This window comes from Oratosquilla oratoria, chromosome 12, assembly GCF_046742065.1.
Source record: "Oratosquilla oratoria isolate Oo_2021 chromosome 12, ASM4674206v1, whole genome shotgun sequence".
NCBI lineage: Eukaryota > Metazoa > Arthropoda > Malacostraca > Stomatopoda > Squillidae > Oratosquilla > Oratosquilla oratoria.
Window position 1 is genome coordinate 22905607 of NC_134788.1, and position 23040 is coordinate 22928646.

The window sequence follows — 23040 nt, forward strand, 5'->3', positions numbered from 1 at the left end:
CATATACATACATACATATACCAAGGCTTTTTCACCCTTACTAGGGAGGTAGCCAAAAAGGAAAAGGTATAAAATCATTCCCACCCATTCCATCCCCGAAAACACTCCACACCCCTCCACCCTCCCTCCCATCTTAGCACCTCCTAGATGACGGGTCATCCCTGCACCCTGTCCACCAAGCGAGTAAATGCCTTGGTGGATTAAAAAGTGTAATGAGGAATAGAAATTTGGGAATGGATGCTAAGAGGAGACTGTATGAAGGAGTGATTGTGCCAACAGCACTGTATGGAGCAGAAACATGGAACATAAGAGAGGAAGAGAGAAATTGACATATAACTAATAATAAATGAAAATCAGAGAAATGATAACAAAACAAAAACAAATAATATAAAATAAATTATAATCATTACAGCATCTTCCTTAGGTGTTTATCTAAATGATTCTTAAAGCTTCGAACTGAACTACATTGCACTACCTGTGCAGGAAGTTTATTCCATTCATTAACTACACGGTTGGCAAAGTTGTTTCTACCTACTTCCAAATTGAAACTATTTCCGGACAGTTTGAGACCATTGTTTCTTGTCCGATTCTCATTCAATGTGAAAATTTGGTCACTTTTGATGTTGTCAATTCCCTTTAAAATCTTAAAGACCTGTATCAAATCACCTCTGAGTCTACGCTTTTTTAGGGAAAACAGATTCATATGTTTTAGTCGATTTTCGTATGATTTATTTTTGATATTTGGAATCAGTTTTGTGGCTCGCCATTCTACTTTTTCCAGTCTGTCAATGTCTTTAATGAGATTCGGTGACCATACGGAAACAGCATACTCCAAATGTGGACGAACTAACTATTTATATAGCTTGTTAATGAGTGATGGACTTTTGAAATCAAAAGATCGCGCAATCAGCCCTAGAATCTTATTTGCTTTCTCAGAGGCTGAAATACACTGCTTGGATGATTTGAGGTTGTTACTGATAATTACGCCGAGATATTTTTCACTATCCACTTTTGTTAACGAATTTCCAAATAACTTGTAACCGTACTTACTGTTATTTTTACCTATGTGCATTACCTTGCATTTACTTGTGTTAAATTTAATTAGCCACTTTTCAGACCATTGCTGTAATTTATCTAAATCTTCTTGAATATCTAATTGGTTTGAGTGATCATTTGCCACTCCGCACAGTTTTGTATCATCAGCAAATTTGGAAACAGTAGATTTTAGTCCATGGTCTATATCATTTATATATACTATGAATAAAAGTGGTCTAAGAATGAACCTTGAGGAACTCCACTTGTAACATTTTTCCATCTAGAAGTTTTTCCATTTAAAACAACTCTCTGTTTTCGACCATTCAACCAATTACTAGTCCAACCTAATAGGCTACCACTTATTCCGTGCGAAGCTAATTTAGTAAGTAGTCTTTCGTGTGGGACGGTATCAAAAGCTTTTGCAATCTATATTGTTTCTTTTGTCATAATTTGATATAACTGTGTGGTAGAATTCGAGTAAGTTAGTCACGCAAGAACATTTCCGTCTGAAACCATGCTGGCTATCATTTATCAAACGATTACTTTCTAAATGATGTTCGATAGCATCTCTGATGATAGTTTCCATTATTTTTCCTACGATTGAAGTCAAACTTATAGGCCTATAGTTATTTGGTTTCTTTTTGTCACCTTTTTTGAATATGGGAGTAATGTTAGCTAGCTTCCATTCTCTTGGGACATCTCCGGATATGATGGATTTCTTGAAAATAATTTCTAATGGAACAACAATCTCATTTTTCATTTCCTTTAAGATTCTTGGATGCCAACCGTCAGGCCCTGGTGTTTTATTAACTTTGAGTTTATCTATACACCTTTTAATTTTTTCTTTTGTTATATTTACCGTAGTAAGTTTACCCTAGACTTTTCACAGGTTTCAGTTTGGAATTCACTTTGAGGTGTTTCGTTTACGAATACAGAGTTAAAATAATTGTTTAAGACATTACACATTCCTTCGTTTGAATATTCAAGTTGACCGTCAGCAGATAATAGTGGACCAATGTGATTCCTAACAACCTTTTTATATCTAATGTAACTATAGAATTCTTTGGGATTCTCTTTGAATTTATCAGCGATGTTCATTTCGTATTGTCGGTTTCTTTTTCTTATTGTCTTTTTTAAATCGCTCTGTATTGATACATAACTTTGATAGTCATTAGATGCACCCGAGCACTTATATTTCTTGTAAGCCTGTCTCTTTTTAGCAATACTTTTTTCAGTTTCTTTGTCGAGCCACTTTGGGCTAGCCTGATTTGGGGGACGTCTGTCCTTAAAAGGAATGTAAGTTTGAATCATCTTAGTGAGCGTATTTTGAAATATTTCCCACATCTGATCTACAGGTCTTTCGTTTAATTTTGCCTCCCAATCTGTAAGCTGAAGCTCCTGACGTAGTCCTATGAACTGAGCTTTACTGAAATTGGGTATTTTAGAAACACAAGTATCTATTCTAAAATTGTTTAGGAGTTTGAATCTAACTAAGTTGTGATTGCTATTTGCAACAGGTAAATACATACATACATACATATACCAAGGATTCTTCCCCCTTACCAGGGAGGTAGCCAAAAAAGATAAGGCACAAAATCACTCCCACCCATTCCACCACCCTACATCAGTTACCATGCTTTCGCGGCTAGTGATCAAAAGATCGAGTAAGTTTCCATATCTTGTGGGCTCTTTTACATGCTGAATTAAGTAATTGTCACCAAGAAAATCAATCAAGCGACTACCTATATGGCCATGTTCAAGGGTCATCCAATCAATGTCAGTAAAATTGAAATCACCCATTATCAATAAATCCCGGTTGCAGAAACTAGACAGTTCTTGAAATAAGTTTGTTGTCTGCTAATGATAATGTCTTTGGCCTATATGTTACACCTATACAGACACTCCTCTACTTATGTTCATTCGTTTTACGTTTTTTTTTTATTTTACGTTTGAACTGACTGTAAAAAAAAAAAAAATGTAATTTTTTTTTTTTTTTTTAGTTTAGCGCACTCTTCGTAGTTCAAACGATACTTACGCATGACGCTGCATCCATTGTTTACATGGCACAAACGACAGACTGAACGTGCCTTGCCTCCTCCACCATCTCAATTTATGTTGCTTGAATTGATTTGAAATTAATGTTATTATTTTACAATGTTATGTGTATAATTAATGATTTAGGGGTGTTTTATAAGATAAGGTAATAGAATTTACGGATGTATAGTACAGTAACAACTTACGTTCATTTTCAACTTACGTTCGGCCGTTCGGAACATAACTAAAATGTAAGTTGAGGAGAGTCTGTATTTATTTTTTGTCCATTTGTTTGGGTTATTTCAACCCACAAACTATCATATGCATCCTGTTTCATTTTCTCTAAAACACAAGCATGAACATTGTTTTTAACGTACAACAGAACACCCCCACCTTTCTTGTGGTTTCTATCCTGATGAAAGTGTTTAAATCCCGCAATATCAAATTCAGCTTCGAACTCTGTACTATTTAACCATGTCTCAGTTATTCCTATCATATGTAGATTTTCGCTTTTGACATACGCCTGTATTTCTTGAAATTTGTTCCTAATACTACGAGCATTAAAGTACATGGTTTTAAGAAACTCGTGATTATTTCTTTTTGACACATTTTGAGTTTCAATACCATATCTTACATTATCATTTTGTTTTTATTTATACCTTGCTCGATATCATTATTTGGTCCTTCATTGACATTCAATGCCTCATTAACATTTCTCCCATCAAAATTAACATTCACATTTTCCCCATCACCGACATCTGGTCGATCTCGGTCATCCGATCTCTTTTGTACATTTTGTCCCCCTACATCACCGTGATTCACGCCGGCCTCCCGTCGTTCAGTGACATTATGTCCGGCATCCTTTCCTAAAATTATATTTTGTCCTCCAGTGACATTATATCCTACAGTGATGTTTTTTACTCCACTATAATTACATCCTATCGTGATCTTTTCCACTGTCATTACATCCTATCATGATATTTTGGCCTTCGTTGACATTTTGTCCGGTATCCCTTCCTAAAATCATATTTTGTCCTCCACTGACATTATATCCTACCATGATATTTTCTCCTCCATTATCATTACATCCTATCGTGATATTTTGTCCTCCACTATCATTACTTCCCATCGTGATCTTTTGTCCTCCACTGTCATTACATCCCATTGCAACATTTTGTCCTATGACATTACATCCTAATGTAACATTTCATCCTCTAGCGACCTTATATCCTAAAATTATATTTTGTCCTATACTGGCACATTGTTCTACATTAATGCTATACTCTACACTGTTTTCCCAAGTACATTCTATTTCCCCTTCCCTTTGGGCTTCTACCCTAAAAAAGGAGCTAATTCATTACAAACTCCAATGAGGTTTGTAAGAACATCTTTGCCTCTGCGGGTAAGGTGGATCCCATCAGAAGCGTAAAGGTTATGGGGCCTAGAAAAGAGATACCAAGGATCAAGAAAGCGGTATCCCAATTGTGTGCACAATTGCGATATCCTATCATTGATCCCTATGGCTCTACTGTTCCAACACGAGCCTGCGTAGATCCTCGGGAGGATCCCACAGACTACATGACGGCTCCTACGTTCCTTCATCTCCTGAAGAAGGACCTTGTAAATCCGAACAAGCTCCTCTGATCTCACTCTACCTACATCGTTACTTCCCGTATGAACAATCGTAACCGTGTTCTTATGTCCTTGCTCCCTGATGGACTGGGTACAATCGGCGATCCCATGGCCCGGTTGACATACAAGCTTGCAACGTCGCTTAGTCTTCTGCTGCAGGATGTCGTCATAGCCTCGCACCATGGAGCCCCCCACCACCAAGAACTCCTGGTTTCAGCCACTTCATCCTCCAGTAGAGCAAAACGATTGGCTAGAGCCAGCGGTTGCTCCACAGGGCACAAGTCTACCGAACGCGGGTTCGACAAACGAAACCTCACGGAATGCCACTCGCTCACGGCAGTGACAGTAGGGGAAGAAGTGGAATGCTCTTTGGGTTGTGGGGAGGGTTCACTCTTCTCACGGAGCGCACTCCTGAGAAGACGAATTTCCTCCTCACACATCCTGAGATGGACCTCTAGGTTCACGCAACCTTCACAAGCCATTTTGCTCCTCCCTTAGCAATAAAAACGGCAAAGAGAAAATACAAATCAACAACAACAACAAAACAAAGCGGTCTCTCACAAACTAAATACGCGAAGCTTACTCTGCTTACCTTATACTATTTCTCCTACCTTTGGAGTACAGTAACAGAAAACTGTTTTGAATTTAAATAGAACACTACACTTTATCTTATATCTGTAACTGTATAGTGCTATATGTATACAATTACAAAAACACAACACAATCACTTAACACTATTCGGAGATATAAATTTCACAGGTATTCGCTAGCTGGTGTCTGTGCAGAAAAACGAGGTCTCTAGCTGAGGTCACGAGTGGACTTTAAGTACCTCCCTTGTAAGGGGAAAAAAGGCCTTGGTATATGTAAGATTATCTGTCATACTCTTACCCCTTTTCACATTTGCTCTCTTTTTTCTTATGTTTTAGTTCTCTTTTCTGTGGACCTCTCGTATGATTCTCTCTTCCTATTTTGCAACCAATCTGTGAATGCTCATCTCTTCTCTTCTACCACCATCTTTGCTTCATCATTCCTTCTATTTACTCCTGTCCTTCTTGTTCCACATACTATCTTCGCACACTTTGTGACTCCCTCCTTGTACCATCCCCATTCCTCCTCCTCCACTCCTAGTTCTACTCTATCCTTCACTCCCTCCCACTCCTCTCTCAGCTTCTTCTTGTACTCCTTCTCCTTTTCTTTCTCATTTCAGCAGTTTACTCTAAGCACCTCCATACCTTCTGTCCATTTCCTCTTTCTCCATCTATCCTTCACTCTCAATTTACCTTCCACCAAAAATATATATATGTATGTATGTATGTATTTACATGTATGTATGTATATACATGTAAACAGACAAAGCACTGAGATAAGAAGACACACTAAAACCAACCCAGCAGAACATTTTTATACAGAAACCAAAATCCTTCCTACAGAACATCACATAAAAATGATAGGTACATAGATTTATATGCATGATTTCAACAACAGGATGAAGAATAAATCTGCACCACCAGCATACTACTAGCACATCTATGGCAACCAACCACATGCACATCACAAATCATCCATCCAAAAATTCATTCACATTTGGATCACATATGATGTTATGATCTAGTACACGTCCTGACATACCTGTTGTTGCCCATGACCATTCTTCTTGGTCTTTGTACTGGCAGTCTGGAAGCTATTGCTAATTGTTTTACGTTCCCCAAAGGAGACGTTGATTATGGCCGCACGGTGAAGGCGATAGCAACGCTGCACTGATGCCTCTCCTGCAAGTTTGAGCCCTCCAGCAAAGGTCTCGTCAAACAAAATGTCGTACACGGTGTCTACCTCTTTGCCTGCTGGACGGATGCCTAGAAAAACAAAAGAGAAATAGTATCCAGGATCTTACTTTCAACAGAATATAATTGCCAAACATATTAATAATGTATACAGTTTAAAGGTAAACAGAAGACAACTCCTTCAGTGAGTTGGACCAAGGGCACGGTTCATTAAACTCCGATGACAAGATTCTTGTCGTCATTTGGTCAAATAAAACAAAAAATCATAAAACACCAAAAGCAAACAGCACCAGAAAAATATGACGCGAAGCGAGGACTGACGTCATATTTTTCTGGTGCTGTTTGCATTTTGGTGTTTTATGATTTTTTGTTTTATTTGACCAAATGACGACAAGAATCTTGTCATCATCGGAGTTGAATGTGTTAAATTCCATGCTACTAAGTCCTGTCAGGGGTACTGTCCTAGCCTCCTGATAGGGGGAGGTTCTCCATGTTAAACTGAATCAAGCATTGTTATCCCATGATGACAAATTTCTGCCTGCTTCCCACTCTTCTTAACTCACCTCTGCAGTTCACTAAGACCATACAGTATAACAGATCTTGATATACCAGATATCGGATATATTGGATGAAAAATCTGACAGGACAAGCCCTCACTATATCGGATGTGCTATATAGATCTTTGTATATAATGACAGACCCCTGTCCTCATATTGTCCATTATATCGAGGGTTTACTGTAATTTCCAAGCCTACTAATTTCTAATACTGGACAAACTTTGTGATATAATGGATCTGTCTGGTATTTCCATTGGATATAACAGATCCCTGGTTATAATGGATCTTCTGATGTAATGACAGACCCCTGTCCCCATATTGTCCGTTATATAGAGCGTTTACTGTACTGTCATTTCTCTCGTCTGCTTTCTCCTTGTCTTAGGGGGAGATATCATCATTATGATTCTGTTTAACATCACAAACTCCCCAAATCAGGAGAGTAGGTCAATGCCCCTTACAGAGGATTTTGTAGCGTGGAATTTAACGAACCATTCCCTTGGTCCAACTCACTAGCAGAAAGGTTCAAACTGTTGTCATCTCGACCTCTGCCACAAATAAAAATGCTCTAATGTGCTTCTCCATGGGGATGGTGGTTAGTGGAATATATCTATATACCAAGAGCTTTTCCCCCCATACAAGGGAGGGAGCCAAAGTCTAATGGACGCACTCACTCCCACCCATTCCACCATCCTTTTTCATCTTAGCTCCTCATGGATGAAGGGTCATCCTTGTATCCTACCCACTGCCCTGGGTCAGAAGCAATGTAGCAAGACACAGTACACTCACAGCAAGGCCGCTTCACTTATATGTAGTTCAAGATAAAAGTGGATAAAAGTAAAGTGATGAGATGTACAAGATGTACAAGATGTGGCAGCAGACTGGAAGTGAGTATTACCAGAGAGAGACTAGAGGAAGTGGATGTTTTTAGATACTTGGGTGCAAATGTGGCGGGAGAGGGAGGAGTGGAGGTGGAATGTAGATAGAGAGAATCAAGTAAATGCCTTGGGGGATTAAAAAGTATAATGAGAAATAAACTTTTGGGAATGGATGCTAAGAGGAGATTGTATGAAGGAGTGATTGTGCCGACAGCACTGTATTGGGGCAGAAACATGGAACATAAGAGAGGAAGAGAGGAGGGGTTTGAATGTCTTTGAGATGAGGTGCTTAAGAGGTATGATAGGGGTTACTAGGCTGGATAGAGTGAGAAACAAGGTGAGGAGGGGAATGGGGGTGGAAAGGGAGTTGGAAGAGAGGGTGGATGAAAGAGTATTGGGATGATTTGGACACATGGAATGAATGAGTGAAGAAAGATTAGTGAAAGAGGTGTGGAAGGCAGATGTGGAAGGAGTGAACATGAGGGGGCGACCTCGGATGAGATGGATGGATGGAGTGAAGGGGGCATTGGGGAAGAGGGGAATGTCTGTTGAGGAAGGATGGGAGAAGACACAGGATAGGGTGAATGGAGAATGGTTTGTATGGATGATGCTGTGATGCATGGAAAGGAGGGGGTGGGGGATTGGGGGAATATGTGGGGATGGATTGGGTGGGAGTGGATTTTATGCCTTTGTTTTTTGGCTACCTCCCTTGTACGAGGGAAAAAGCCTTTGGTGTATGTATGTATGTACATATACCAATGGCTTTTTCCCCCTTACAAGTGAGGTAGCCAAAGTCAAAGGCATAAATCCACTCCCACCCATTTCATCCCCACATACTCCACTCCCATTCACCATCCCTCCCTCCCTCTCATTTTAGCTCCTCCTGGATGATGGGTCATCCCTGCATCTCGCCCACTGTCCTGGGTCAGAAGTAATGCAGCAAGACACAGCATATCCACAACACGGCCGCTTCATTTAATTGGTGACCCCCTTCCATGTCCCCTCAGGCAGAAAAGGAGAAGATGGGGGAGAAATCCCTTTGGGGTGTGTCAAATATCCCCAACCCCTCCATCCCCCATCCACTCCCATAAATCACAGTGTCATAGATACACAACCATTCTCACATTCACCCCTATTTTCTGTTTCCTCCCTTCCTTCCTTCCTCAACACATATTGCCCTCTTTCCAAATGCCCCTTTTACCCCATCTATCCACCTCATCCTTGTTGACCCCTCATGTTCACACCTTCCACACCTCTTTTCATAATCTTTCTTCACTCATTCTTTCCATGTGTCCAAACCATCCCAATACTCTTTCATCAGCCCTATCTCCCAACTCCCTCTCCACCCCTGTTCTCTTTCTCACCTCGTTTCTCACTCTATCCAACCTAGTAAGCCTTACCATACTTCTCATGCATTTCATCTCTAACACATTTAAATTCTTCCTCTTTTATGTTCCAGGTCTCTGCCCTATGCAGTGCTGCTGGCACAATCAGCCCTTCATACAATCTCCTCTTAGCATCCATTCTAAAATATCTTTCCCAAAAGCTCCCCTTATTCTCAAAAGCTTCACTTATACCATTCATGTTGTCATCCCACCTCACACCTTCCTCTCATCTTATTTCCCTACTCCATACACCCCATTGCCTAAACTTGTATTCTTTTTCTTATTTGTTCTCATACATACATATACCAAGGCTTTTTCCCCCTTACAAGGGAGGTAGCCAAAAAGGAAAAGGAATAAAATCATTCCCACCCATTCCATCCCTAAATACATTCCACTCCCCTTCACCCTCCTTCCCATTTTAGCACCTTCTGGATGACAGGTCATCCTTGCACCTTGTCCACTGCCCTGAGTCAGAGGCAGTGTCGCAAGGCACAGCACATCCACAGCAAGGCCACTTCATTAAATCGGCGACCCCCCCCCTCTCCGTCCCGCCCTGCATAAAAGGAGAAGACGGGGAGAAATCCCTTCGGGCTGCGTCAAATTTTGCTCACACATACTACCTCATCCCCCATCCCATTCCACCTCATGCATCACATCATCATCCATATACAACCATTCTCCATTCACCCCTGTCTTCTGTCCTCTCCCGTCCTTCCTCAACAGACCCCCTCTTCCCCAAAGTCCCCTTCAACCCATCCATCCATCTCATCCTAGGACGTCCACTCATGTTCACTCCCTGCACATCTGCCTTCCATACCTCTTTTACTAGTCTTTCTTCACTCATTCTTTCCATGTCTCCAAACCATCCTAATACTTTTCCATCAACCCTATCTCCCAACTCCCTTTCCACCCCTGTTCTTCTCCTCACCTCCTCATTTCTCACTCTATCTAGCCTAGTAACCCCCATCATACTTCTCAGACACCTCATCTCAAACACATTCAAACTCCTCCTCTCTTCCTCTCTTATGTTCCATGTTTCTGCCCCATACAGTGCTGTTGGCACAATCACTCCTTCATACAGTCTCCTCTTAGCATCCATTCCCAAGTGTCTATTTCACATTACACTTTTTAATCCAACTAAACTAAAATGTCCGCTTCATCTCTCCTCAAATAACTGTTTATCTCTTATCTAGCCAATATCTAGTCACCTTTTTCAGATATCGCTTCCTCAGCTTTTGGCTGTGTCTATGTCACTGGCTCATAGGAGCAGCAGCAGGAGGAGGAGGAGGAGGAGGAGAAGACCACTCATTGATTTTCAGTTCTCCTTTTGTGAAAAGGTGAAGTTATAATCCAATTTGGTACAGAGATAGCCTGGACTCAGTCCAAAGACAGACTGTCACCCCCTTGGAGTTCTGACTCCAAATGGAGGTGAGGGCGTAGACAATTTTTGGTGGTGGTGGTGGAGGAGGAGGAGGAGGAGGAGGAGGAGGAGGAGGTGGAGAACATGCAGCTGGGAGATTGTTCCCTCTTAAAGGACTGTTATTTGAAAGCATCTGTCACTTGACATTCTCACATGTGGAAGAAGAAGAAGAAGAAGAGAAAAAAAAAAAAAAAAACACACACACACACACACACGCAATTCACTGACCAATAATGGTGCCACGGGCACCAAGGGGAACGGAGAAGCCCTCGCGCACGTTGATGATGCGGTCCAGTAGCTCAAATTGGACGGATGGATCTGGTGGAGAGCTACCCTGCAGAGAACTTGGCTGCAACAATACAGAGCACATAAGCAAACATCTTTGTGGAAAGGTATCATTTGTCCATTTGTATGTTTTGCTCATAACAAGCGAGACAATCGTGCTACATACTATGCTTACATTAAAAGAAATCATATACATGACACGACAGGCATATTCCAAGAATTTGATCAACCCAACACGTATGTACACCTAGGTCAGTTAATTCAACACTCGCCAACCGCCACTCATGCTGACATTTGGGCCCAGGACATAAACCCACTTTGGGAATTGGTGGGGCTGTATGTCCTAGGCCAATTTCCAAAGTGGATTTTTATGTCCTGGGCCCAAATGTCCACACAAGTGTGTTAAGAGACCTAGGTGTACATACAGACACATGATAAATATATTGGAAAGCATAAGTTATACTGCTACTAAAACATATTCAATATTATATATTGACAACGAATATAAATGTTCTCTTTAGGATCCACGAGGAGCCAAGACAAAAGGGAGAGAACCTTACACCTTTCCTTTACCACCTCAATGACTTCACTGCCAGATAGTTCCCAAGGACACAAGTGCTGGTAATTACTCACAAAATAATAATACATACATATACCAAGGCTTTTTCCCCCTTACAAGGGAGGTAGCCAAAAAGGAAAAGGCATAAAATCATTCCCACCCATTCCATCCCTGAATACACTCCACACCCCTCCACCCTCCATCTTATCTTAGCACCTCCTGGATGACGGGTCATCCCTGCACTTTGTCCACTGCTCTGTAGAACAGTGGTAACGTACAGGAAAAACAAAATAATAATAATAATAATAATGACTTACTTTTTGGCTAATGTCTCTAGCCTGTACGGGTTCAAAAGTAACAACAGCTATCTATATACCAAGGGCTTTTTCCCCCTTATAAGGGAGGTAGCCAGCCACTCCCATCCACCACCCTTGTTACCCTCTTATCTTAGCTCCTTGTGGATAAAGAGTCATCCCTGTCTCCTGCCCAATGTCTGGGTAAGAAGCAATGCAGCAAGATACAGCACATCCACAGCAAAGCCGTTTCACTTACATAGCACCCCCAACCCCACCCCCTCCCCATCCTCTTATGCGGAGTATTATCCCATGCAAAAGCTCCCGAAAGTGAGAAAGAGAAAGAAATATAACTTTACATTCTCACCTTGAAGAGGAGATGTGGGCGGACTTGCATCTTGATGGCTTTGGCTCGTATGGATTTGACCTTGTTTACTTCCTCAATCACGACCGGCACCAAGGTCTCTTCTGCACTCACCGTGCCACAGGGTCGCCTCTCAGCCTTGGCACAAGCAACTTCCTTCAACCACGCTGTCAACTCAGCCACACGCTCCTTACTGAAAGCAATAAATTGAATAGAGCAGCATTCTTTCACAAAATCAACGCATCAATTTCTTTCACACAATGATGTCTACATAGACGTCACGAGGGCCTAGTGGGTATATGAGGATGCTGGTATTGGCGTTCTGATTTTATTTATTTTGTAGTTGTAGGAAAGTGGGAGGGAGAGGGGTGAATGGGAGTGAAGTATGTGGGGGATGGAATGGGTGGGAGTGGATTTTATGCCTTAGTGTTTTGGCTACCTCCCCTACTGTATAAAGGGGAAACAGCCATTGTTATATGTATGTATGTACTTGTAGCTGAGTGACCACCAAATTCTGTAAGCTGGGCTGATCACATTTTCTATTCATTATTACTCAGAGTGAAAGAAAACGAGTAAATCAGCATTGACTTTATATAATGCGAGTATTGTGATACTTGATCAAATCATCATACATCAGGCATTCAATACTGCACATGAGAATTTGCATTTTATTGAAAAGGTTAAAGAATAAGTACATAAATAAATCAATTATTCAATAAGTAAATCAATGGAAAATTTATGGTATAATACAGTTTAATATCACAGTTCAAATCCCCCAAAACAAAAAGTGCATGTTCAAAAATGTAATACACAGGTCAGTTCCTATACTGTACTTCCCAACTAGGACCAATATCAGGTACCCCACTAGTGGTACTCTTGCAAAATGGACATCAAAGAGAACCGTCTCCCTGTCAATACCCTCACCTCCACTGGGAGGTGCAACCTCAAGGGGCTGACACTCTATCTCTGAACTGGTCCCATGATCTCTATCAACTTCCATTGTATTAAAAACTTCTACTATTCTTCCATTCTACTGCACCCCAGAATCTCTTATTTACAACTTCTGTAACTCCAACTATTTGGTGGATGCCAGACCCCCTGATATCCATCACTCTGAGTCCTCTCACCACTGAGAGGACAGAGTGGACCTGGCCAGGCTGTGATGCAGCTACCATCCAACCCTCCCAAGTTACCAGAGGAAGCCGGATGACTGCATCACAGATAACTCTTCCAGATATAACACTTTACCCCATACAACTCATTATGGAAGACTGCAGTGTACACAATCATGCATGTCAACAACAACACATACTCGATATGAGATTTGTGGGAAAACCTGGTTCTAGCCATGTTGTTCCTCAGGAAGGTGGGACTGCTTAGCCAGATAATCTAGGGGAACAATGACTTTTTGGTGCAGTATTGTCCCAAAGATAGACCAATTGTTTACTGATGACAACATCTTTCATCAGAGAAGACCAATGGTTCCTATGTCCCTCCTACAACTATAAACCAGAAACACTGTCCCACACAAGTAACAATAACTGTGAACTTGTTTCAATAACTGCAAACACACAGCCCCATAATGGTGGGTACTGGTCCTGAGGCATTCTTTGGATTGTTGTCTGTATTGGATTAGTGTAAGACTGTTTCTATGTAGTCATAGGAGGATGAGGACACCAATCATTGGTTATCACTGGCTCTCCGCACCTGATAAGGTGAGGGAAATACAGTGGAAGTAGATAGAGATTTTTGGCCTTGTCCAGAGGGAGGTATGTATCTAGTTGTATTATACAGGAAGGGGAGCTATGCTCGTGGTGTCCCGTCTCTGTACCTCGCAACATCTAGTTTGTTCTTAAATTCTTGTAAAGTGTTTACACACACTATTGTTTTGTCCTATTTGTTCCAGACATCCACCACTCAGTGGATTTTTTTTTTTTTTCCCCAGATCTCTTCTATAACTACCCTTTTTGAGTTTCTTTTCCTGTCCCCTTGTTTTTCTTCTATCCAACTTTAATAAGTCTTCTCTGTCAAGGACTTACATGCCTTTCATGATTCTGTAAATGGCCAATAGATTGCCTTTCTCTTCCAGGGTTGGTTAACACGTTATGATGATGAGAATGTGGTACATGGCATTAATACAACATATACAAGTCTACATGGTCTTCCCAAAGAGAGCAGAGAGGGAGGGGGATACTGCAGACCACTGTGGGGCTGCAGGTTGCCAGTTATTCAGAGGTAAGGCAACCATCAACAACATCTCATCACAAACACTCATTTCAACTCACCATTTTTCTTCAGGGAAGACCTGGTCTTGGTAGAAGAAGTCCTTACTATCAATGTTGGCAGACAGGTGGTCCAACACCTCAGGGAACTTCTGCTGGTATTCTCGTACTGCTTCGACTACCCGGTCTGAGTAAAGCCACTGTGTTGTGTCCTTAGGCCTTTGTGTATATCCAGCAACCTGTGTAAAAAAAAAAAAAATAAATAAACAAATGAATGAATCAATCTATTGCCCTGGGTCTTTTGCAGGGGACCATGGTTCTCAGGTAACCAGCTATGGCCAGTGGGTGAGCCCAGAAGTCACTGAAAGAAGAGATATTGAGCTGTTGTCTGGGGATTGTTAGCTCGGAGCACAGTAGAAAGAGGTGTTCTGTGTCCTCTGTGTGGTGGTTGGATCCAGGACTGTTTTATTCTGTAGCCAGTCCTGTAATCTGTTGATTGTTTTAATGCTGGATGGTATCCTATATGCAAGCATGTTAGTGTGGTTCTTATTTCTCTTATGAGAGGTTTGTCTGTGGGGTTAATGTCTGTGGATTGTTGGTGGAATCTGGTGGCCTGTCTTGAAGAGCTGGCTTGGTGATCTGGATGTGAATGTGTTTTTGTGTGATCTGGTACTGTTGTTAGGTTGTTGAATATGTAGGAATACAACAAAGTCTTGATTTATACATGTAAATTCAAAGTTATACAATGACCCAATATCTGAAAAAAAAACAATAACAATTTATGTGAAGAAAAAGAAGAAGAAATAATTGTGAAGCAATGTGAGATGGGTGTGTGTGAGGTCTAACCCTCTATAATTAATGCAATGAATGTTTCAACTTGTACAAATTTTCATCATGCAAGAATCAAATCCTCACATTAATCAAGACCTTGGTGTAGTATTTTATTTATTTTTTTCAGGGCAGTGAGAGGCTTACATGAGAATCTTAGGATTAAGATAAGAAATGTACTGACCTCTTCGCTCTTTGCATTAGACTTGAGGTTAAGACCAATGTTGAGTTTATTTCTGTTTTCTGTCGAGGCCATCGAGTCAGGAGTAGCTTGGGGACTCAAAAAGACTGACCCGGTTATGCGTGAAAACAAGTGTGACAACATTCCTAACTTCTGTGCTGCCTGGTAGCCTGCAATTCAAAAGGTAAAATAATAATAAAAAAAAATAATAATAATAATAAATAATAATAATAATAATAACATTTTGTGTACCCTTTAACAAATGTATCTTTAAGTAATAAACGGATATATAGAAATGAAATATAGGGTATAAAAATCTTAGAAGTATTTAGTAGTATTCAGTACAAAAAAAAAAGAGTCTAAATTGATATGGGAGACAATAAAGCAAAGAAGTCATCAAATACAAATGACAGTGATAGCACTAAAAAAAAGTATAGGAAAAACACTAATGAATGGTTTGTTAACCACTTCAGTGTGATGATGCCTACTTTGGTATCATGAGACACGAGTGAGTTCCCAAGGATGCCGGCATCGGCGTCTTGATTATATATTTTTTCTTGTGGTTGTACATGAGTTACCCCTGGATTCTGTGAACTGGCTTGATCACATTTTCTGTGTTTATTATCACTCAGAGTAAAAGAGAACAAGTAATACAGTGGTGACTTTATATTTTATAATGCAAGTAGTGTGTTGCATCGTACATATGGCAGCCGATGCTGTGCATGAAAATTTGACTCATATTGAGGCGGCTAAACAGTTCTCACAGCTCACGATACTGCAACTGCTGCTACAGCTGCTATTGCTGATGAGGAGGAGGAGAGGAGAGGACGAGGTGGAGAATGCTGATGATATTGACATTGATAATGGCAATACCATTGCTGCTGAGAAGTGAGAGAGGAGGAAGAGGATTAATCAATCAATCTGTTGCCCTAGGTCTCTCTTACAGGAGAACTACAGCTCCCAAATCACTGTCAACAGCTACTGGAATGGCCCATAAGTCACTCAAGCAAGAAAATATTGTGTTGTTGTCTGGGCAGGGCTAAGGTGGGCCAGTGTACGATGAGGTGTCTGTTGTCTTCTGTGTATTGGTTACATCTGTGACAATCTGTCTCTATGGCCAGGTCTATTCTTTGTTGGTAGGGTTCTAGTTCTGGATAATGATGAAGAGCCTGATATTGTTGTTGTTGATGGGAGAAGGTCAAGGAGGAGGTAGAGACTGATGACAAAGAGGGAAGAACGTATAGGGAGGAGGAGGAGGAGGAAGATGTGACAGAAGACTAGGAGGAGGAGGAAGAAAGGCGGAGGAGAAAAAAATCTAGTAAAATTCTTGAGTACGTACTGTTCATGAATAAAGTTGTGTGCTGGTTAAGATCGATCTGTGTCAAGCTGGGCTCGGTTGGCACGGTCATGCTGATGCGTAGTCGTCCCTTCAGAGCCCGTCCCTCCGCTTCTGCTTCCAGTACCTGAAACATAATTATTACTCAGAACAGCATCAGAGATAGGTATCCATGCTGTGTGTGCATGTGCGTGTATTACCTAGTTTACCTAGTTGTATATTGCGGGAGGAGAGCTATGTTCATAGTGAACTACAGTTGTATCTTTCTATATCCAGTTCTTTCTCAAAATCATGTATAGTTTTAACACTCAATGTTTCCTCTTTCAGTTTGTTCCATGTATCTATTACTCTGTGTGGAAAGCTGTTTTTTTCAGCTCTCTTCTGTAACTGTCTTTCTTAAGTTTCTTCTCGTGTCCTATTGTATTTCTTCTGTCCCATTTTAGTAGGTCATCCCTATCAAGAATTTTCATCCCTTTCATAATTCTGTAGATGGTTATCAAATCACCTTTCTCTTCTTTGTTCCAGAGTTGATATGTTTAATTTGTCCAATCTTTGTTCGTTTGTCAACTTCCAAAGTATTTGTGCCTTCTTTGTCATTGCTCTTTTGTGTGTGTGTGTGCGTGTGTGTGTGTGTGTGTGTGTGTGTGTGTATTATCTAATTGTAGTATACAGGAAAGGAGCTATGCTCGTTGGATCCCATCTCCTATTCTAATTTTCTAACATACCTAGACTCAAGTTTATGTACGGTTCCAACTTAACCTATACCTTTGATTTCCAATAACTGTCTTTCTTAAGTTTCTTCTCGGTCCTGACAAAATTTTCACATTGAATGGGAATCAGACAAGAAACAATGGTCTCAAACTGTCCGGAAATAGATTCAATTTAGAAGTAGGTAGAAACAACTTTGCCAACCATGTAGTTAATGAATGGAATAAACTTCCTGCACAGGTAGTGCAATGTAGTTCAGTTCAAAGCTTTAAGAATCATTTAGATAAACACCTAAGCAAGATGCTGTAATGATTATAATTTATTTTATATTATTTGTTTTTGTTTTGTTATCATTTGTCTGTCTGATTTTCATTTATTATTAGTTACATGTCAATTTATTATTATCTACTATTTACCTGTTTGTTTATTATTCAACTATACCTATGCATTCATTTATGTATTTTATTTGTTATTTACATTATTATAGTTTTTATTTATTATTTTATTATTATTATTATTTTTTTTTTTGCATCTGACCTAGATATGGACCAAAAGGTCTCCTGTCGGCATGCTCCGCCTTTGTAATCCTTTATATTTAGATTTGAACTTACGTATTGTTTGAGCTTGGGCTATATCACCTTCTAAGCTTATTCCACATATTTATACATCTATATCAAAAACTATTTCTTCACATCCTTTCAACATGGGGTCTTTCTTAATTTACTTCCATAACCTCTTAATGCACTCCCACATGTGTGTGTGTGTATTTACCTAGCTGTATTATACAGGAAGGGGAGCTATGCTAAGTGACCCGTTTTTGTATCTCACAAGATCAAGTTTGTTCTTAACCTCTTCACTCCGGGGCACATCGCACGTCTGGCAGCATTAGCTGCCCGACGTGCAATGTTGCGTCATAATAATCGCATTATAAAAAATAAAGTCAGTGCTCAATTGTTCGTTCTCTTTCACCCGTGTATTTTGATAACCATAGAAAATTGATGAAGCCAGTTTAGAAAGAATGGAGATTATGTAGGTACGACTACAATAAATATAATCAAAATGCCGACGTCGGCATCATCGAGTACCCACTTGCTCCTCAGGCCGCCTACGTAGGCGTCACCGTATGGAAGTGGTTAAATTCTTGCTTTGTGTTTGCACACACTATTTCTTCATCCAATTTGTTCCATGTATCTATCACTCTGTGTGGAAAGCTGTTCTTTTTCAGGTCTCTTCTGTAGTTATCCTTTTTGAGTTTCATTGCATGTCCTCTTGTTTTTCCTCTGTCCTGCTTTAATAAGTCCTCCCTATCAAGGCATTCTTTTCCTTTCATAATTCTGTAGATGGTTAGTAGGTCCCCTCATTCTCTTCTTTGTTCTAGGGTTGGCAATTCCAGTTTGACTAGTCTTTGTTCATATGTCAGGTTTGCAAGTGTTGGAACCAACTTTGTCGTTGCTCTTTGTATTTTTTCTAATTTTCTTATATTCTTTTTTTGTACTGGGTGACCATATCAGCACTGCATATTCCAGTTTTGTCCTTATCAGTGTTTGTAATATTTTCTTGATCATTTCCTTATCCAGGTATTTGAAGGCCACTTTTATTGATCTCAACAAACTGTATGTTTCTCCGACTATTTTATCTATATGTTTATCTGGCGACATGTCTTTGGTGATGATTACTCCTAGGTCTCTTTCAGAATTTATTTTCTTTTCTTCTTTTCCATCAATTTTATACGGTCCTTATATGCAAAGGGGGACGGAGAGGGGGGGTCGCCGATTAAATGAAGCGGCCTTGCTGTGGATGTACTGTGTCTTGCGACACTGCTTCTGACCCAGGGCGGTGGGCAGGGTTCAGGGATGACCCGTCATCCAGGAGGTGCTCAGATGAGAGGAAGGGTGGGAGGGGTGTGGAGTGTATTTAGGGATGAAATGGGTGGGAGTGTTTTTATGCCTTTCCTTTTGTGGCTACCTCCCTTGGAAGGGGGAAAAAGCCTTGGTATATGTATGTATGTATGTTATTCTCTTCTTGCTTTTTCCAAATTCAATTATACTGCACTTCTTGATGTTGAATTCTACCTCCCATCTTTTGCTCCACTCTGAGACTTTGTTCAGATCCCTCTGCAATGAGTCACAGCTTATTTCGGAGTTTATTCTCTTTAATAATTTTGAGTCATCTGCAAAGCACTTCATGTAACTTTCAATCCCTTCGTCCATGTCATTTACATATATAGCAAACATTATTGGAGTTGGTACTGACCCCTGTGGGACACCAATACTCATTTCTTCCCATGTGTTTTTGTGTGTGTATATGATTAGAGATGAAGTATTCATCTTCAAAATCTATTAACATCCTTATCTCAGCCTTAAAGAACTGAAACTTTATTTCTGAACTGATTCCAAGCTCTCTCTCTATTAACTTAATGTGTAAGAAATACAGTTCAACTTGACAGAGAGACCTTATTTGGAGGACGAGTGTCAGCCCTAAGTCTAATGTGGAGATGATTGGGTTGACATACATACATATACCAACGGCTTTTTCCCCCTTACACAGGAGGTAGCCAAAAGAAAAAGGCATAGAAACCACTCCCACCCATTCCATCCCTATCACACTCCACTCCCCTCCACCCTCTTCCCTCCCTGTCATCTTGGCACCTCCTGGTATATGTATGTATGTACATGCAGGTATCTGTCACAAGTCCTTTATATAGAAAATAAATGAATTTCAGAAATTTACAGATTACTTAAGATGCATTACAGTATACTGTTTATGTGTTTATTTTATTTACAAACCAAGGTGAGCCAGCTGTTGTTTGCGGACGATACTGCGCTTGTGGCAGGGTCAGAGGAGGGATTGAGGAAGCTGGTGGCAGAGTTTGGGAGAGTATGTGATAGAAGAAAGCTAAAGATAAATGTGGGTAAAAGTAAGGTGATGAGATGTACAAGGGGTGAAAGTGGCAGTAGACTGGAAGTGAGCATTAAGGGAGAGCGACTGGAGGAAGTGGAAAGTTTTAGATACTTGGGTGCAAGTGTAGCAGGAAAAGGTGGAGTGAAGGTGGAGGTAGAATGTAGATTGAGAGAAGCGAGTAAATGCCTTGGTGGTTTAAAGAGTGTAATGAGGAATAGACATTTGGGAATGGATGCGAAGAGGAGACTGTATGAAGGAGTGATTGTGCCAACAGCACTGTATGGGGCAGAAATGTGGAACATAAGAGAAGAAGAGAAGGAGTTTGAATGTGTTTGAGATGAGGTGTCTGAGAAGTATGGTGGGGGTTACTAGGCTAGATAGAGTGAGAAATGAGGAGGTGAGGAGGAGAACAGGAGTGAAAAAGGATTTGGGAGAGAGGGTTGATGAAAGAATATTAGGATGGTTTGGAGACATGGAAAGAATGAGTGAAGAAAGACTAGTAAAGGAGGTATGGAAGGCAGATGTGGAGGGAGTGAACATGAGGGGACGTCCTAGGATGAGGTGGATGGATGGGGTGAAGGGGGCTTTGGGGAAGAGGGGAATGTCTGTTGAGGAAGGAAGGGAGAGGACGGAAGACAGAGGTGAGTGGAGAATGGTTGTATATGGATGATGTGACTGCATGAGGAGGAATGGGCGGGGGAGTGGGGTAGTATGTGTGAGTAAATTTTGACGCAGCCCGAAGGGATTTCTCCCCGTCCTCTCCTTATATGCAAAGGGGGACGGAGAGGGGGGGTCGCCGATTAAATGAAGCGGCCTTGCTGTGGATGTACTGTGTCTTGCGACACTGCTTCTGACCCAGGGCGGTGGGCAGGGTGCAGGGATGACCCGTCATCCAGGAGGTGCTCAGATGAGAGGAAGGGTGGGAGGGGTGTGGAGTGTATTTAGGGATGAAATGGGTGGGAGTGTTTTTATGCCTTTCCCTTTTTGGCTACCTCCCTTGGAAGGGGGAAAAAGCCTTGGTATATGTATGTATGTATGTATGTACAAACCAAGGGCCTTTTCCCCTTGTAAGAGAGCTAATACTTGGGTGCGAATGTAGCAATGGGAAGAGTGGAGGTGGAGGTAGAATGTAGATTGAGAGAAGCATGTAAATGCCTTGGGAGATTAAAAAGTGTAATGAGAAATAGACATTTGGGAATGTATGCTAAAAGTAGATTGTATGAGGGAGTGATTGTGCCGACAGCACTGTATGGGGCAGAAACATGAAACATCAGAGAGGGAGACAGGAGTTTGAATGTGTGATGAGGTGCCTGAGATGTGTGATAGGGGTTACTAGACTGGATAGTGAGAAACAAGGAGGTGAGGAGGAGAACAGGGGTGGAAAGGGAGTTGGGAGATAGGGTTGATGAGAGAGTATTGGTATGGTTTGGACACATGGAAAGAATGAATAAAGAAAGACTAGTAAAAGAGGTGCGGAAGGCAGAGGTGGAAGGAGTGAACATGATGGAGCGACCAAGGATGAGATGGATGGACAGATGGGGTAAAAGGGGCACTGGGAAAGAGGGGAATGTCTGTTGAAGAAGGATGGGAGAAGACAGAAGATAGGGGTGAATGGAGAATGGTTGTGTATGGACAATGCTGTGATGCATGAAAGGGAGTGGGTGGGGGATGGGGGGTGAGGGAGGAGAACAGGGATTTCTCCCTGCCTTCTACATTTCTGCATGAGGGGACGGAGAGGGAGGATCACCGACTTAATAAAGCGGACTTGCAGCGCATGTGCTGTGTCTTGTGACACTGCTTCAGACCCAGGGCAGTGGGCAAGATGCAGGAATAACCAGCCATCCAGGAGGAGCCAAAAGAAGAGGGAGGGAGGGGGGTGGATGGGAGTGGAGTATGTGTGGGGATGGAATGGGTGGGAGTGGATTTTATGCTTTTGGTTTTTTGGCTACTTCCCTTGTAAGGGGGGAAAAAGCCTTTGGTGTGTGTGTGTGTGTGTGTGTGTGTTTGTGTGTGTGTGTGTGCCTTCTACATTTCTGCATGAGGGGACGGAGAGGGAGGATCGCCGACTTAATAAAGCAGACTTGCAGCGCATGTGCTGTGTCTTGTGACACTGCTTCAGACCCAGGGCAGTGGGCAAGATGCAGGAATAACAAGCCATCCAGGAGCCAAAAGAAGAGGGAGGGAGGGGGGTGGATGGGAGTGGAGTATGTGTGGGGATAGAATGGGTGGGAGTGGATTTTATGCTTTTGTTTTTTGGCTACTTCCCTTGTAAGGGGGGAAAAAGCCTTTGGTGTGTGTGTGTGTGTGTGTGTGTGTGTGTGTGTGTGTGTGTGTGTATATTCAACCACAAATCACTTTTAATTCCATGCCATTGCAGTCGAGACTGAAGAATCTCTCGATGGAGGCGATGGAGGCATCCGTTGGAAATTGAAATGTGGACAAGCTGAGGATTCGAACCCAGCTAACCCGTAACAAAGTTACAGTGACTTAAACCAATATGCTGGTTTAAGTCATTGTAACTTTGTTACGGGTTAGCTGGGTTCGAATTCTTGGCTCATCCACGTTTCAATTTCCAACAGATGCCTCCATCGAACAATTCTTCAGTCTTGACTGCGATGGCATAGAATTAAAAGTGATTTGTGGT

The 23040-nt window shown here is 41.3% G+C and overlaps 1 protein-coding gene across 2 annotated transcripts in view; it reads right to left on the reverse strand.

Moving 5' to 3' along the window:
• LOC143031092 (5'-3' exoribonuclease 1-like) overlaps positions 1–23040 on the reverse strand; it is an 82201-nt gene that overhangs the window by 16503 nt on the left and 42658 nt on the right. For both annotated transcript variants that reach the window (XM_076194511.1, XM_076194510.1), the window contains exons 13-18: positions 16791–16914; positions 15455–15621; positions 14506–14681; positions 12224–12413; positions 10948–11068; positions 6331–6554 (exon numbers count right to left, since the gene is read on the reverse strand). In XM_076194511.1, coding sequence (XP_076050626.1) covers positions 6331–6554; positions 10948–11068; positions 12224–12413; positions 14506–14681; positions 15455–15621; positions 16791–16914 — 1002 coding nt within the window. The remainder of the gene's footprint in view (positions 1–6330; positions 6555–10947; positions 11069–12223; positions 12414–14505; positions 14682–15454; positions 15622–16790; positions 16915–23040) is intronic.